Below are 17,399 nucleotides of genomic sequence, written 5' to 3' on the forward strand. Positions count from 1 at the left end.
AGTACGCTGGATTTTCTAAGATACGCGCTAGACCGCGCGTATCTTATAAAACCCGGGGTCGGCACGCGCAAGGGGGTGCACGGCGCGCGCTGCCTGTTCCCTCCAAGGCCGCTCTGAAATCGGAGTGGCCTCGGAGGGAACTTTCCTTCCGCCTCCCCTCACCTTCCCCTCCCTTCCCCTACCTACCCCCCCCCCCCCCGGCCCTATCTAAACCCCCCCCCCCCCCCATATCTTTGTTGGCAGATTTACGCCTGCCAGAGGCAGGCGTAAATCTGCCAACAAGTCCCTTTGCAAAGCCCCGGGACTTACGCGCGCCGCCGAGCCTATGCAAAATAGGCTCGGCACGCGCAGGGGCCTTTTAAGAGGGTTACGCACATAACTTATGCACGTAACCCTTTTAAAATCCGGCCCATTGTGATATAACACATAACCCTGCAAAAAACAGACACCTAGAACCTTGCTATTTCATACAATCACAGCACTAACTCTCAGGAATCAAACAGCACTATTATTTATGAAAAAGCAGCATTCCTGTACATACTCAGATCAGTCCAGACCAGTGGGTTATGCACTCCTACTAGCAGATGGAGTCAGAGAACAAAGCTTCGAGGCACTGTTATCCCAAATGTGCCAGTTGCAGTTCATCAGTATTTCTCTGACTCCAGCAGATGAGGATCGTGTATACCTGCAGCTCTGTGTGAGACAGATTTTTCTTGCTCCCTGAGGTGCTAGGTTCAGTGTCTGGACCATCCCTCAGATAGAGCCGGGCAAACTGGGGGTTGTTTACCCCTGGCGGTGCTAGCCCGTGTGGTTCCGGGTCCCCTGATAGCCAGGGGACTGGCTTCCTCAGTGACCCAAAGGCGCCCCCTCAGTGTCTGCGGTACAGGGAAGTAGCCCCTTTGGGGATCTTTTTCCATTATTCTTAGCTTAGGCTTTATTTTTTTCTGTTACTAGAAGTTAAAGTTTTTGTTTAAAAAAAAAACAGCTCCAATTTCCATGTTCACCGCGGCTCCTGGGTAAATCAGTCTGCCCGGTGGTGCAGAGCCAGGCAGACCCCTGAAGAGGAGGGGAGAGTGTTTCAGCCCTGGTAAGAACCTCTGAGGATGTTTTTAGGCTCCCTGCCTCATTTTTACTGGTGGCTCCAGAGTTATTTTTACCATGGTGGCCAATTTGTTTTTTTCTTTTTCCACCTCCCACGCGTTCCTGAGGCCGATTTTCGCAGCGATTTTGGTGGGGGTCACCAGGGCTGGGTGGTAGCACCTATTTTCTTCTGGGGTGGGAGTTATATGCCCCTTTTTGCAGGAGGAACATGGCAGAAACTCCTCTGGTGGAACCCTGTAAGGCTTGCGAGGTATGGTCAGCTTATTTAGACCCCCTGTCACTGAGCATGGACTGTGCACTGAGTGGGGAAGGGGCCTCAGACATGAGGACCAAATCTAAAAAGTCTGCACGCAGGTCAGGCTCGGCGACTGGGTCTAACGGAAGGAGCCCAACCCCCACTGCACACCCTGTGGAAAAGGTCTCCCAGGATGACCTCCCCCGCTGTCCCCTACTGCACGGACTCCGAGACCGGAGGAATCAAGAGTCATGGAAACTGATTGTAGCAGTGACGAGATGGTACCGGGTGGGGGGGGGAGGGGGAAGTTTCACCAGAATTTGTGCTGCTCATGCATGAAGCATTTCTGGCTCGGAAGCTCGCAAAGCGCAGAGCCCAGGATGGGAGTGAGGGAGTTCCCAAGCATCCCCATCTGCAACTGATGGTCATCCATCCCAGGCAACTTTGGCTTGGGAGGATCTAGTGGGTGCAGTCGACCAGCAGGGGAACGACTCTACTCTGCCCCCGTGGGACACTGCTGCATATCAGGGTGAGATCCCTCCAGACATGAAAAAGGGCGACGACGATCAGGATCCAGTAGAACCTAGTGTAGAGGGGAATGACCCCCGCATAGTCCGGCTGTGTAAGAGGGAGGAATTGCGCCCCCTTGTTCCCCAGGTGCTTTAGGAATTGGGGGTGAGACTCGCTGGAAGATTACGACAGCGAGAGAGTGAACCCAGTCCTGGGCTTTTCCCATCCCGAAGAAGATTCAAAAGCTCATCAGCCGGGAGTGGGAATCCCCGGAGGCGAGGCTTAGGGTCGGCCGGGCGATGCAAAAACTCTACCCACTAATGGAGGAACATTTAGAACACCTCAGGGTACCTAACGTAGATGCGGCTATATCAGCGGTGACCAAGAAGACGACCATTCCAGTGGTGGGAGCAGCTGCTCTCAGAGATGTGCAGGACCGCAAGCTGGAGCTGCATCTGAAGTGGGTGTTCGAGGTCTCCTCCTTAGGACTTCGGGCAGCGGTGTGTGCCAGCATGATGCAAAGAGCATGTTTATGTTGGATTAAAAAACCGCAGAACCCATCGTCTTCTGGGACTTTGCCAGCTTCTCAGGCGGCTCATCTGGAGGCGACGGTAGCACATGTGGCAGATACCTTATATGACTTGGTGCGTTCAGTGGCCCGGAGTATGGTCTCCTCGGTGGTGGCTTGGCGACTCCTTTGGCTCCGCAATTGGGCAGCGGATGCTTCCTCCAAGTCGCAACTGTGCAGTCTGCCTTTTTGAGAGAAGTTGCTGTTTGGAGAGGATTTGGATCAGCTGATGAAATCTCTGGAGGATTCCAAGGACAATAAACTGCCGGAAGATAGAAAGCCCTACAGGAAATCATTCGGTCCTCGATCCCGTTTTCAGGATTTCCGAAAAAGCAGGTCGGGAAGGAGTGTTCCACCCTCTGGTTCCAGACAGACCTCTTCCCATACACAGTCCTTTCACGGCTCCAGTCGTCCTCCCAGAGGTGGTTTCGGTCAGGGAACCGGAACTGGGAAGCCTGCCCAATGAAATCAGGCCCGCCCGCTCCTCGGACGGGATGATCGGGGGCAGGTTGTCCCAATTTTATGAGGAGTGGGCCAGGATCACCTCCGATCGCTGGGTGTTGGAGATGGTAAAAAAAGGTTACACCTTATAATTTTCTCGACCTCTTATGCCGGCCTTTGTGGAATCGCTATGTGTTTCCCACAACAAGCGAGCCGTGGTAGAAGACACTCTACAAAGATTGCTGGTCCTGAAGGTGATCGTCCCCATGCCGTCCGAGCAACGGGGGAGGGGATGGTACTCCATTTATTTCATGGTTCCCAAAAAGGAGGGCACTTTCTGACTCATCCTGGACCTACAGAAGGTGAATCGCTGCTTGAAGGTGCCCTGTTTTCAAATGTAAACACTTCGAACAGTCATTGCAGCGGTTTGAAAGGGAGAGTTCCTCGCCTCCTTGAATCTCACTGAGGCTTATCTACACATTCCGATTTGCAGTGCTCACCAGAGATTCCTATGATTCAAGATCCTGGGTCAGCATTCAGCATTTTGTGTTCTCCCAGGACAAGCAGGATGGTAGTCCTTACATGTGGGTGACGTTACTAGATGAAGCCCTATCACGGAAAATTTCTGTCAAAGTTTCTATAACTTTTGACTGGCACATTGAGTATGCCCAGCATGCCATAATCCCTGTAGCCACAGGGGTCTCCCTTCAGTCTCTTTTTTTCCGCGCTGAAGTTTGCCTCGTGGTTAGGAGCTCTGAGATTTTTCTTACCACTTCTCCTCATGGAAATACTTGAATTTATCTTCATAAAAAGGTTCCCTCATAGGGGTCTCCCATCGCGAAACCGTTTCTTGGCGCTCGGTAATTTTCCACCATCTCTGGTTGGTTCCTGCTACCTTTTTATCGGTTCCCGCAGGCACACATCTGTTCCCCGAGGTGCAGTTGAAGAATAAAGCCAGACAACGGCCGGTGTTTCGTGATAACACTATCGCTTCTTCAGGAGTGAGTTTCAAAGGGATTTACACTGTTATGATGGAGGAAATCCGGATGTGGATCCTTAGGCCGACCGACCTGAGGGAACAGTCGGTAGGCAGAACTCCCACTGGGCAATTGGAGCTTCACCTGGAAACTCGTGACTCCTCCAGAGGAGCTGTGGGAGCCCGGGTCGCTAGGACTTAGGAGTCTTCGCCCTGGAAGTCCGAGGTCCCCCCAGGGGGAGCCCGTAGGGACCCGGACCGCTGGGACTTAGGCGATGATGAAGAAACCCAGGAGTGGAATCCGGACCGGAGTCTTGGCAGGCGGCGAGCAAGCAGGAGTCGGGGTCACGAACCGGGGTCAAGGCAGGCTGAAGACAAGCAGGAGTTGAAGTCACGGACCGGAGTCAAGGCAGGCTGAAGACAAGCAGGAGTTGAAGTCACGGACCGGAGTCAAGGCAGGCTGAAGTCAAGCAGGAGTCGAAGATACGGACCGGAGTCAAGGCAGGCTGAAGTCAAGCAGGAGTCAGGAACGACGGCAACTAGCTCTTCCGAAGAAGGAACCTCGTTGCAAGGCAAGGAAGGCTAGGAACTGCAGGGCTTAAATAGCCCTGCAGCGTCTGACGTCAGGAAAGGGAGGAGCCGAGGTTTCCCGCGCTGGCCCCTTTAAAAACGGAGCTCAGCCGCGCGCGCGCACCTGGGGGCGGGGCTAGTCGCGAGAGGACGCCGACGGCAGAGAGGGAGCTGGCGCATGGCGCCTGAAGGCCTGCAGGCCTGCGCGGGGGTCGGAGCGGCAGGAGGAAGCTGCGGCCGAGGTCCCGAGTCCGCGGAACGCGGTAAGACTCCGGGACCCGAGAGGAGGTAAGGCCTCGGGCGCCACCGTGGCGACCGAGACCGCAACAGTACCCCCCTTCTTACGCCCCCTCCACCGAGGGCCGGGTTTCCCGGGATTGTCCAGATGAAATTGAGTTAGCAAAGATTTGTCCAAGATGTTCCGAGCTAGTTCCCATGAGTCTTCATCGGGGCCGCACCCCTCCCATGCCAGCAGGTATTCCCAGCGGCGGGCATGGAAGCGAACGTCTAAGACCTCTCGTACCTGATACGTGTCCTCCTTAGTAGTAGGTGACGATAGTGCATCAGTGGCAGGATGGTGGTACCGGGAAAGTACCACCGGTTTCAACAAGGAGACGTGGAACACGTTATGGATGCGAAGGGAAGACGGAAGGCGAAGTCTGTAGGATACTGTTCCAATACGCTCCGCGACTTGAAAAGGCCCGCAGTATCGGGGGGCCAACTTACGAGAGCGGTTAGGTAGTTGGAGGTTCCGAGTGCTTAACCACACCTTGGTACCTGGCAGGAAAACTGGCGCTGGACGGCGATGACGGTTGGTAAACTGCTGGGACTTTCTTGCTGCAGTGGTCAGTTTGAGTTGAATCCCCTTCCAGAGAAGATGCACTTGACGTGCTGCGGTTAAGGCAGCTGGTGATGGAATAGAAATAGGCAGCGGTAAGGGAGGCCTTGGGTGACGTCCAAACACAATTTGGAAAGGGGTTTGTCCCGTGGCAGCATGGGTATGATTGTTGTAGGCGAACTCTGCCCAAGGCAGGAGAGAAACCCAGTTAGATCCCCTTTCGGAGATGAAACTATGGAGGAAGGTTTTGAGAGTGCGGTTCGTGCGCTCCGTCTGGCCATTAGTCTGGGGGTGAAATGCCGTGGACAAATTTAATTGCACCCCAAATTTCTTACAAAGGGCACGCCAAAAACGGGCCGTAAACTGTGGCCCTCGGTCCGATACGATACTCTGTGGTAGTCCATGAGCCCGGAAGATGTGTAGGGTAAACAAGAGCGCGAGTTCAGGCGCGGAGGGCAGCTTAGGCAAGGGTACCAAGTGAATCATCTTAGAAAAACGGTCTACGGTTACCCAAATCACCGTATTACCTTCCGAAGGTGGCAGATCCACTATAAAGTCCGTGGCTATGTGGGACCATGGTTCCACGGGAATAGGCAGCGGCTGCAGGAGCCCCCAGGGCCGGCCGCTAGGCGGTTTTTGCCGGGCACGAATCTACATATACTCGCACATCTTGTCGAATTCGAGGCCACCAGTAATAGCGGCTAAGCAGATCGAGCGTCCTCTCCCTGCCGGCGTGACCCCCCGAAAGGGAGTCGTGGGCCCAAGCTAGCACCCTCCTGCGGTCTTTGCGGGAAACCACCACTCGTCCTAGGGAGGAAATTGTGGTACTGGCTACCTGGATTTTAGCAGGATCAATGATGTGTTGTGGGAGATCCTCCTTTCCCTCCTGAATTTCATAACGGGAGAGCGCATCAGCGCGTACATTCTTCAAGGCGGGCCGGTACTTCAGTATAAAATCAAAGCGGTTAAAGAAAAGGGACCAACGTGCTTGTCGGGGGTTAAGTCGCTGAGCCTGGTTAAAGAACTCCAGGTTTTTATGATCTGTATAAATCGTGACCGGATGAAGGGAGCCCTCCAACCACTGTCTCCATTCCTCCAGCGCAAGTTTGACGGCCAGCAACTCCTTATCCCCAATGCCGTAATTGCACTCGGCTGACGAGAATTTCTTGGAAAAATAGGAGCAGGGTAGGAGATGTCCGGAGGTAGAGACTTGCGAGAGGACCGCCCCCACAGCAATGTTAGAGGCATCGACCTCGACAAAGAATGGCCGAGTGGGATCCGGGTGACGTAAACAAGTATCCCGGAGAAACGCCTCCTTTAAGTGTTCGAAAGCCTCACAAGCTTCCTCAGGCCAAAGGCGGGTGTTAGCCCCTTTCCGAGTTAGCGCGGTTAAAGGTGCCACCAAGCGAGAGTACTGGGGAATAAAGTGTCTATAGAAGTTAGCAAACCCCAAAAATCGTTGCAACGCTTTTAGCCCCTCAGGACGGGGCCACTTCCTGATGGCGGACACCTTACTGGGGTCCATCCGGAAACCAGTAGAGGACACAATATACCCTAGGAAGGGTAACGACTCTTGCTCAAAGAGACATTTTTCAAACTTTGCATACAAATGATGGTCTCGTAAGATCTGAAGTACTTGTCTCACATGTTGCCGATGGGAGGTAAGATCCGGGGAATGTATGAGAACATCGTCCAAATAGACGATCACGCAGGAGTGCAATAATTCTCGTAGAATCTCGTTCATCAAGTGCTGGAATACGGCGGGTGCATTGCACAGTCCAAACGGCATCACTAGGTATTCATAATGGCCGTCCCGGGTGTTGAACGCCGTCTTCCATTCATCCCCAGGACGGATTCGGACCAGATTGTAAGCGCCGCGGAGGTCCAATTTAGTGAACACTTGGGCTCCTTGAAGTCTATCCAACAATTCCGGAATGAGGGGAAGCGGGTACCGGTTCTTCTTGGTGATAGCATTGAGCCCACGGTAATCAATGCAGGGCCGCAAGGCTCCGTCTTTTTTAGCAACAAAAAAGAAACCTGCTCCGGCGGGAGATTTTGAAGGGCGGATGAAGCCCTTAGCCAGATTCTCGGTGATGTATTCTGACATAGCCCGGGTCTCAGGCTGAGACAATGGGTATACCCGTCCCCGAGGGGGAGTAGTACCCGGGAGCAACTCTATCGCACAGTCAAAAGGTCGGTGTTGCGGTAACAATTCTGCTTTTTCCTTGGAAAAAACATCCTGGAAGTCAGCATACGGAGCCGGTAATACCGGAGAGGTGAGAGCCAGCGGAATCCGTTGGAACCTTTTCGCTTGGAGGCAGGATTGGAAACACTCAGAGCTCCACTGGGTAATCTGAAAGTCCTTCCAGCGAATCACAGCAGAGTGTTTCTGGAGCCAGGGTAACCCAAGAACCACCGGATGTACAGCTCTTTCCAATACTAGCAACGAAATCTCCTCTGTGTGTAATAAGCCCGTCTGCAAAATCAACGGTAAGGTCTCCGTGGAGATGCACCCCGACAAGGGAGTACCCTGGATAGAGGTCACCCGTAAGGCAGGGGTCCTAGATCGTGTAGGAAGATTCAGCTGTTGCACCAGATCCTTAGTAATGAAGTTGCCTCCTGCCCCGGAGTTGACTAGGGCTTGCGTGAGGAAGGAACCACCGGGATATTCCAAGGTTACCGGTATGGTACATTGAGGAGCAGGGCTAAGGCAGCCTAGGGGACACTCCTCCCTTACACCTAGGCGCGGGAGTTTTCCGCCCGTTCCTTACACTGTGCTAGATAGTGGCCCTTGCCGCCACAGTACAGGCACAGCCTCAAGTCGCGGCGTCGCTGCCTTTCTTCGGGTGATAATGACGAGCGGCCCACTTGCATGGGCTCGTCAGAGGAAGTTGCTGGTGAAGGTGCAGTTCCCCGTGACCCCGAATTCAAATTCGAGATCCTGGGAGTCACGGACGTCGAGCGTCGGAAAGGGCGCCCTTCTTTCGCCCTCTGCTGCAAACGCCGATCAATTCGGCCCGCTAAGTCAATCAGAGAACTCAGGGTCTCCGGCAGGTCCCGAGCCGCTAGCTCGTCTTTAATACGACCGGCTAAGCCTTCCAGGAACACGCCCCGAAGAGCCTCATCCTGCCAGCCCACCTCGTGGGCGAGCGTGCGGAATTCCAACGCATAGTCCGCCAAAGTCCGCGTTCTTTGCCGGAGCTGGAGTAACTCTGAGGTAGCGGAAGCCTGTCGTGCTGGCTCATCAAAAGCCGCTTTGAACTCTTCCACAAAACGGTTCAAATCCCCCAGTGCTGGATCATTGTTCTCCCACATGGGGGAAGCCCAGTTCAGGGCCCGACCGTCCAGAAGGGAAAAAATGTACGCCACTTTGGTGCCATCTGTAGGAAACTGGTTAGGCAGTAGTGCAAAGCGCACATAACATTGGTTTAAGAACCCTCGACACGCCTTGGCATCCCCGGCATAGCGAGAGGGTGCTGGGAGCTGCGTAGGGGACTGGAGGGTTACCAATGGTGCTGGGGCAGGTGCTGGTATCGGAACAGGCGCGAGCGGCTCGGCATCCATGCGAGTGGCCAGCCACTCTACTGTAGCAGCCAGGGAGTCCAGGACCTGCTGCTGCTGAACTAACCGCTGGGCCAAACCCGGAATGGCCTGTAGCCCGGCGAGATCTGCCGGATCCATGGCCTTGCAAACTGTTATGATGGAGGAAATCCGGATGTGGATCCTTAGGCCGACCGACCCGAGGGAACAGTCGGTAGGCAGAACTCCCACTGGGCAATTGGAGCTTCACCTGGAAACCCGTGACTCCTCCAGAGGAGCTGTGGGAGCCCGGGTCGCTAGGACTTAGGAGTCTTCGCCCTGGAAGTCCGAGGTCCCCCCAGGAGGAGCCCGTAGGGACCCGGACCGCTGGGACTTAGGCGATGATGAAGAAACCCAGGAGTGGAATCCGGACCGGAGTCTTGGCAGGCGGCGAGCAAGCAGGAGTCGGGGTCACGAACATAGAAACATAGAAACATAGAAACATAGAAATGACGGCAGAAGAAGACCAAATGGCCCATCCAGTCTGCCCAGCAAGCTTCCCTCATTTCTTCTCCCATACTTATCTGTTTCTCTTAGCTCTTGGTTCTAATTCCCTTCCACCCCCGCCATTAATGTAGAGAGCGGTGGAGGAGCTGCATCCAAGTGAAATATCTAGCTTGATTAGTTAGAGGTAGTAGGAGTAGTAACCGCCCGCAATAAGCAAGCTACACCCATGCTTATTTGTTTTTACCCAGATTATGTTATACAGCCCTTATTGGTTGTTTATCTTCTCCCCTGCCGTTGAAGCAGGGAGCTATGCTGGATATGCGTGAGGTATCAGTTTTTTTCTTCTCCCCTGCCGTTGAAGCAGAGAGCTATGCTGGATATGCATCGAAAGTGAAGTATCAGGCACATTTGGTTTGGGGTAGTAACCGCCGTGACAAGCCAGCTACTCCCCGCTTTGTGAACCGGGGTCAAGGCAGGCTGAAGACAAGCAGGAGTTGAAGTCACGGACCGGAGTCAAGGCAGGCTGAAGTCAAGCAGGAGTCGAAGATACCGACCGGAGTCAAGGCAGGCTGAAGTCAAGCAGGAGTCAGGAACGACGGCAACTAGCTCTTCCGAAGAAGGAACCTCGTTGCAAGGCAAGGAAGGCTAGGAACTGCAGGGCTTAAATAGCCCTGCAGCGTCTGACGTCAGGAAAGGGAGGAGCCGAGGTTTCCCGCGCTGGCCCCTTTAAAAACGGAGCTCAGCCGCGCGCGCGCGCCTGGGGGCGGGGCTAGTCGCGAGAGGACGCCGGCGGCAGAGAGGGAGCTGGCGCATGGCGCCTGAAGGCCTGCAGGCCTGCGCGGGGGTCGGAGCGGCAGGAGGAAGCTGCGGCCGAGGTCCCGAGTCCGCGGAACGCGGTAAGACTCCGGGACCCGAGAGGAGGTAAGGCCTCGGGCGCCACCGTGGCGTCCGAGACCGCAACATACAGGACAAATGCTTCATCCCGGACGCGAACGTCCCGTTCTTATCAAATATTTTTGGAGACGTTCGCGTCCGGGATGAAGCATCTGTCCTGTAAATCCCTTTGAAACTCACTCCTGAAGAAGCGATAGTGTTATCGCAAACACCGGCCGTTGTCGGGCTTTATTCTTCAACTGCACCTCGGGGAACAGATGTGTGTCTTTCTTTGAAAGAATATTATAACATCCTTTACATAGTTGTGACTTTGAAAAATACCTGATTACAAACGTGACTTTGAAAAACATCTGATTACAAACGCGTCTTTGAAAAATACCTGATTGAAAACACACCGCAAATGACGAGTGGTCCGGACGGCAAGTTACAATACTGCCGTTGTCTGGCTTGCTGATGCGGTTTCATCATTATTAAGATCATTCTTTTTTCACTTGCTATTCGGTGGACACAGCTTGAAAAATAGTACATAGGGTCTTTTTTGTTTTGTTTGGTTCTTATTAAACCATGTCTATCTAAATATTTTGTGATTTTATTTTTTATAACAGTTTCCATGATTTTTCCAGGCACTGAAGTCAGGCTCACTGGTCTGTACTTTCCCCAGATCACCCCTGGAGCCCTTTTTAAATATTGGGGTTATATTGGCCATCTTCCAATCTTCAGGTACAACGGATGATTTTAATGATAGGTTACAAATTAATTGAAATAGGTCTGAAATTTCATTTTTTAGTTCTTTCAGAACCCTGGAGTGTATACTATTCGGTCCAGGTGATTTACTACTCTTCAGTTTGTCAATCTGGCCTACCACATCTTCCAGGTTCACCGTGATTTGATTCAGTTCCTCTGAATCATCACCCTTGAAAACCATCTCCAGAATGGGTATCTCAACAACATCCTCTTCAGTAAATACCGAAGCAAAGAAATTGTTTAATCTTTTCGCGATGTCCTTATCTTCCCTAAGTGCCTCTTTAACCCCTTGATCATCTAACTGTCCAACCGACTCCCTCGCAGACTTTTCTGCTTCGGATATATTTCAAAAAGTTTTTATTGTGAGTTTTTGCCTCTATGGCCAACTTCTTTTCAAATTCTCTCTTAGCCTGTCTTATCAATGTCTTACATTTAACTTACCAATGCTTTTGCTTTATCCTATTTTCTTCTGATGGATCCTTGTTCCAATTTTTGAATGAAGATCTTTGAGCTAAAATAGCCCACCCAGGCCCACCCATGGCTACTCCACTGGTCTAAAAGATGAATATAAAAGGTAGGTCTTCTTGGACTCATTATTCTTACACTGGCCCCACATCATGTAACTGTACAACAACTGTGAGAACAGAAGGAGTAAACACCAGAATTGCAGGATCTGTGGGGAGGGAGTTCTCACCCTGGACCATATTTTGGAAAATCATATGTGTCTCTCAAAACATGCTTCAAATCCACATGGAACAGCCTCTCCATGGAGGTGGTGGAGACAAGGACAATATCTGAATTCAAGAACGCATGGGACAAGCATAGGGATCTCTGAAGGAGTGGTAGGAATTGTAGAGATGGACAGATTAGACAGGTCAAATGGTCTTTTTCTGCTGTCATGTTTCTATATTTCCTGATGTGTTTCAGCTACAATTAATTTTTGCACTGTTCCTTAAAAAAGTCATTGACTAAGACAACATTCATTAACTAATTATGTAGGTCAATTTGGATGGTCATTACTAGTGAATTATAGTTTATTTTTCTTTAATATACGTGCTCTGTTTTAATCTTTAATGCGATTTAAAACTCCAGAAATAATTGCAACAGCTCCCAACTAACAATCACTCACATTCACGAGCCTGGCTTTTGTTCCTTGGACCCCTCAAGGCTGGGGTTGCTGCAAAGGCAGTGTTTGTAGCCCCACCCCTGATGAGGGTGTCCCATATGTCACTCAGAAGCCATATCCACCAATCAGACTTAAGGATGCAGAGGGAAATGTAGTCTGTGGCCCCTAGCCAAGAACTGTCATAGTAATGGGGATTTTACCTATGGCGGAAACTTCCCCTCTCTCCTGGGTAGTTCTAAATGAAGACTCATGGCACTAGAGCCCCAGCAGAAAGTGCTTACAACTGAACTGGAAATGCAAAGGAGTGGGAGGGAACTGCTAGACTGTGCTCACCTCCTCTTCTACCAACACCAAATTACTATTTGATACTCAAACTTCTGTGCCAGCTGATTTACAATGGAATGAGAACCAATAGAATCGCACAGACACTGTTGAAAAAATACAATTGTGAGAACCATTGTATGCTGGATAGGGCCTGGAGAAGCTTCTGACAACCTCTGCACTGTTGGAGTTGACAGATGTAACATGTTTCTTTCTCTCATTTATTTTTGCATTAGGATTCTTGGAAAAAAACAATGATCTCCTGTATCGAAATCTGAAAGAGGTAAGGGCTGGCATACAGTTTAGCTGGTGAGTATTAGGGGTGTGCATTTATTTTTCATGATGAAACACTTGTAATTCATTTAGTTTAAAAATGAAACAAAGTCCCTCCCCCCATAAAGCCATACAACAAAATGGTACCAGCCTCAGTGTTGGCTGGCACCATTTGTAAACTGGGAACTGGTAGGGCAGGAGCAACTATGGATTGCTCCTGTCCCTTTTTTCAATGGAGATCCCAGGGAAGGGGTACAGTGAACCATGGGCAGTCACGAAGGAGCAAGTGGGGGGTGTGGAGCACTGTTTCTTTTTTTTTTTTTAATGTAATGTTTATTTTGGTTTGGCAAATGAACTGAACCAAAATAATTATTAAACAAGTCAACCCACCCCCACCAAAAAATAACCAAAAGTTAAAAAACAAACCCACACATCCATCATGTGTTTGCTGTTAAGGAAGGAGATTCCATATGTTGGGCATGATGTGCTAAGCTCGTGTCTAATAGTACCTGAATGTAATCCACTTTGAAATGCTGAAAAAAGTGTGAGAAGCGGAATATAAAAAAAATCTAAATAAATAAAAATAAATAAATAAATAAATACCTGCAGGGCCTGAATGTAATCTGCTTTGAAGTGCCTGAAAGGCAAAATGTAAATCAAATCAAATAAATAAATAAAATCAATCATTCTTCTGCTTCAGGTATTGTTGAAATCTAAAAACTACATAATTAGAGACTGTTTTCATGCAAGTGAACTAGATAACCGGAAAAGACCTGAAACAGTAAGTGGCTGAATTACAAACCTATCCGTGCATTGCTACCAACCATTTCCAAATTTCCTTGTACCGTACCCAGATCAGTCCAGACTCCTGGGTTTTGCCTCCCTTCCAGCAGATGGAGACAGAGAAAGATCTGAAGGTACCCTCTTAACTCGGTGTGCCACCTGCATCTCCTCAATATTTCTCTGTCTCTAACAGATGGAGGTGGTGAAAAACCTGCAGTTCTGTAACTGAATAGACTAGGCTCAAAAAGAAAAGTTATTGATTTCAAGATTAGTTTTTTACATTATCATCTTCCCTCCCAGGGGGTTGGCAGGTCCTGGTGGGACAATCCCCCCAGGTAGTAGGGTTCAGACGGGCAGGGGTTGGGGATCCCAAAATTGCTCATTTGGAAGCGCCAGGGGTGATAGCTGGTGGTCTGACTCTCTTCCCTCAACGAGGACCTGAGAAAGCCACTGCCATCCTTCAGAAAGCTGCTGCCATCCTTCTGCAGGGAAGTAGACTTACATTGTTTTGGTTTTTTTTAAACTTTATAAATAATGAGTAGCAAGAGCAGTGAAAAGAGAAAGAGTGAACGTGTTGTGCAGTTATCTCTTTCACTGCCAGTCTCTGGTAGCAGTGGGATCAGGTACGCGACACCATCGTTTCGGCTTCTTGTTCCATGGGGATTCTCTTCAGATGCTGCCTCACAGATCTTTCTTCAGCAGAGCCATGCCAATGTGGAGAGCGCTCAGCATGGCTCTCCAAAGGAAGGTCGCAGCTCCCACTGTCTCCCTGGTGGGGAGGGCTCATCATGGGCTGCCGCACCGGCATTTCTGAAGCAGCATGGCCCTGGCAGGATGCTGGCTGCTCCAAGCGCTGAGGCTGACTCATTCCCGTTGAGTGCAGGAACAGTGGCCATTTTGAAAACTTGTTACACAGCTGAGGAGAGAATGACGGGGGAGGGGATCTCCCACCAACGCTGTCACCAGCAGAGCTCAGCCCCCAGGAGGTCAGGGAGGACCTAGAGGTGGGGTTTGAAGAGGATTCTGGTCCCCTGGAGGGGGACTTAGAGGCCCCAATCCATTTTTCGCCAGAATTTGTCTTTTGTTACATAAGGGTTTTCTGGCCAGCAAAGGCAAAAGGAGTGGCTCTCCTGCTCACAGGTCCCCTACATGGGCAGCCTTGTAAGAGACCTAGACACTCGGAGATGCCGGGGGCACAAGGGTCCAAAGGCAAAGGTCCAGGGGTTCGGGGGACCTCAGAGGATCTTTCTTGGGGTCCTGAGTTCTAACCTGATTCTGGATCCGGAGGGCGATGCTGAGAAGATCCCTTTGGTGGAAGGAGATGCTCCTAAGGTTGTTCACCTGTTTCATGGGAATAGCAGTACCACAGGACGAGCCGGATCAGGACATGGTGGACTCGGTAATGGCAGGCTTGCGGGGCCTGGCCAGAAATTTTCCTTTCTATAGAATGCTTAAGCAATTGATTGTCAGGGAGTGGGATACTCCTGACACAGGTCTTAAGGCTGGTAGAGCTATGGATAAGCTTTAACCCTTGCCTGAGGATACGCTGGAGCTCCTGCAACTGTCGAAGGTGGATGCTTCCGTGTCAGTGGTCATGAAGAGGACCACTATGTCTGTAGCTGGAGCGGCAGCTCTGAAAAATCTCCAGGATAGGAAGCTCAAAGTGTTCCTTGAGGATTTTTGAGGTTTCTGCTCTGGACATCTGGGCCGCTGTGTGTAGCAGTTTTATGCTTCAAGCGAGCTTGCGTTGGGTGCAGCAGTTACAGAGTTCCAGAGATCTTTCGTTCCAGGAATCTGAGCGAGCAGGGCACCTAGAGGCAGCAGCTTATGGGGCAAATGCTTTATGTGATCATTATTCACACCTCTTCTAGGACATTGCTGTCTGCTGTATCGGCCAGGAGGCTTTTGTGGCTGCGCAACTGGTCAGCGGATGTTGCATCAAGGACTCAGCTTGGTGCACTCCCCTTCAAGGGCAAGCTCCTTTTTGAGGAAGGCTTGAAACAGCTGATAAAACAGCTTGGAGATATTACAGTCCACAGGCTCCCGGAGGACAAGCCTAAAGGATCAAAAGTATATTTACTGGTTTGCTCTCATTTTCAAGGCCACCGGCGTTTCTGTCAGAGCAGAGCTACAGGCGCAAACCAGAGGCAGACCTTGGGGAGGTCTCAGTCTTGGCCATAGAGAAACCGGGACGACTCCAGCCAAAGGCTTAGCGGTGCCAAGTCCTTGCACTGAAGTGAGGCCGGCCCACTCCTCAGTCCCAGCCACCAGGGGTCGGTTGATTCATTTTTACGAGGAGTAGGTCAAAATCATGTTGGACCGGTGGGTTCTAAGCATGATAGAACGAGACTACGTGCTAGTTTTCTCGGCTGATAAGAGACCCATGTATGGTTTCCCCCTATGTTTCGCCAGCAAAGAAAGTCATTGTTCAGCAGACCATTCAGAGACTGAGAATGTTGGGGGCCATTGTTCTTGTTCCCTGGGAAGAACGGGGGTTGGGAAGGTATTTCATTTACTTTGTGATTCCAAAGAAGGAAGGATCTTTTCATCCAATTCTGGATTTAAAGAAGGTCAAAGTGGCCCTCAAAGTCCCCCATTTTCAGATGGAGAACCTCATAGCTGCAGAGTGAAGCTGGGTATTCTTGGCTTCACTGGACCTAATGGAAGCGTATCTACACATTGGGATCTGCTGGGATCATCAGAGATACCTCAGATTCATGATCCTCAGGAAGCATTTTCAGTTTTGCGCTCTTCCATTCGGCACCCATATCTAGATGACTGGCTCATCTGGGCAAAGTCCAAAGATCTTTTCAAGCAGGCGTGGAGGTGGTTCTCCACCACTTGAGATCCCTAAGCTGGGTGGTGAACCTGTCCTAGAGCCATCTTTTCCATTCACAAGTCTGGAGTTCTTAGGTGTGCGCTTCGATACCCATGTGGGCAAGGTATTTCTAACAGCAGGAGTGGGTGATCATGCTACAAGCACAAGTTTGGAACCTATTGGACACCACAGTACCCAAGGTCTGGGATTACTTGCAGGTCCTTGGTTCCATGGACTTGACTCTGGAGCTGGTCCCAGAGGTGATTGCACATCTGAGGCCTCTACAGAAAGCGTTGTTTTCCTGCTGGAATCTGCTATCGGAGCAATTTCATCTTCCACTACCACTTATGGATGTCACCAAGTCCAGTATTTGGTGGTGGCTTGCTCGACACCATTTGGCATGCAGGGTGGACTTCGAGGTGCCTCAATGGATACTGGTGGCTACCGACGCAAGTCTCTCCGGTTGGGGGGAGGTGTGTCATGCCTAGTTGGTACAAGGACAATGATCAGCGGTAGAAGCATCTTGGTCAATCAATCACCTAGAGACTAGCCCGGTGCGGTTGCCCTGGAGAGATTTGTTCCTCTCCTCCACAACCAGGCAGTCAGAGACCTATCAGACAATGCGACGACAGTAGCCTATATCAACCGTCAGGGAGGGACCAAGAGTCGGCCGGTAGCTTTGGAAGCGGAGATGCGGATGGCCTGAGCGGAGTAGCATCTGGCGCTGATAACAGCATCTCACATTGCGGGGTCTGACAGTGTGCAAGTGGATTTTCACAGTCGGAGATATCAGACAATGCCAGGGAACTCATCTCTCACTGATGGGGCATGTCTCTTATGGATCTGATGACAACTCAGAGGAATGCAAGGCTCTGCGTTACTTCAGTCACAGAAGAAGAGCACGTGGTGGAAGGAGTCGATGCCCTGGTGCTTCCTTGGCTTCACGACGCTCTGCTCTATGTGTTTCCTCCATGGCCTCTGGTGGGCTAGGTTCTCAGGAGATAGAGGACTACCCAGGAAAGGTAATCCTGGTACCGCCGGAGTGGCCGTGCAGACTTTGGTTTGTGGATCTGGTCCATCTAGCGGTGGACGAGCCCCTGAGATTGAGTCATCTGCCAAATCTTCTATGGCAGGGCCCTACATTTTTCGATTAAACGGATCGCTTTTGCCTAGAG

At 51.0% G+C, this 17,399-nt stretch overlaps 1 protein-coding gene across 2 annotated transcripts in view; it reads left to right on the forward strand.

The window, feature by feature from the left end:
- The window catches only part of MYO1H (myosin IH), a 245,452-nt gene that overhangs the window by 150,313 nt on the left and 77,740 nt on the right, over positions 1–17,399 (forward strand). For both annotated transcript variants that reach the window (XM_029571488.1, XM_029571486.1), the window contains exons 16-17: positions 12,587–12,633; positions 13,324–13,404. In XM_029571488.1, coding sequence (XP_029427348.1) covers positions 12,587–12,633; positions 13,324–13,404 — 128 coding nt within the window. The remainder of the gene's footprint in view (positions 1–12,586; positions 12,634–13,323; positions 13,405–17,399) is intronic.

The sequence above is a fragment of the Rhinatrema bivittatum genome, chromosome 11 (genome assembly GCF_901001135.1).
Source record: "Rhinatrema bivittatum chromosome 11, aRhiBiv1.1, whole genome shotgun sequence".
Lineage (NCBI taxonomy): Eukaryota > Metazoa > Chordata > Amphibia > Gymnophiona > Rhinatrematidae > Rhinatrema > Rhinatrema bivittatum.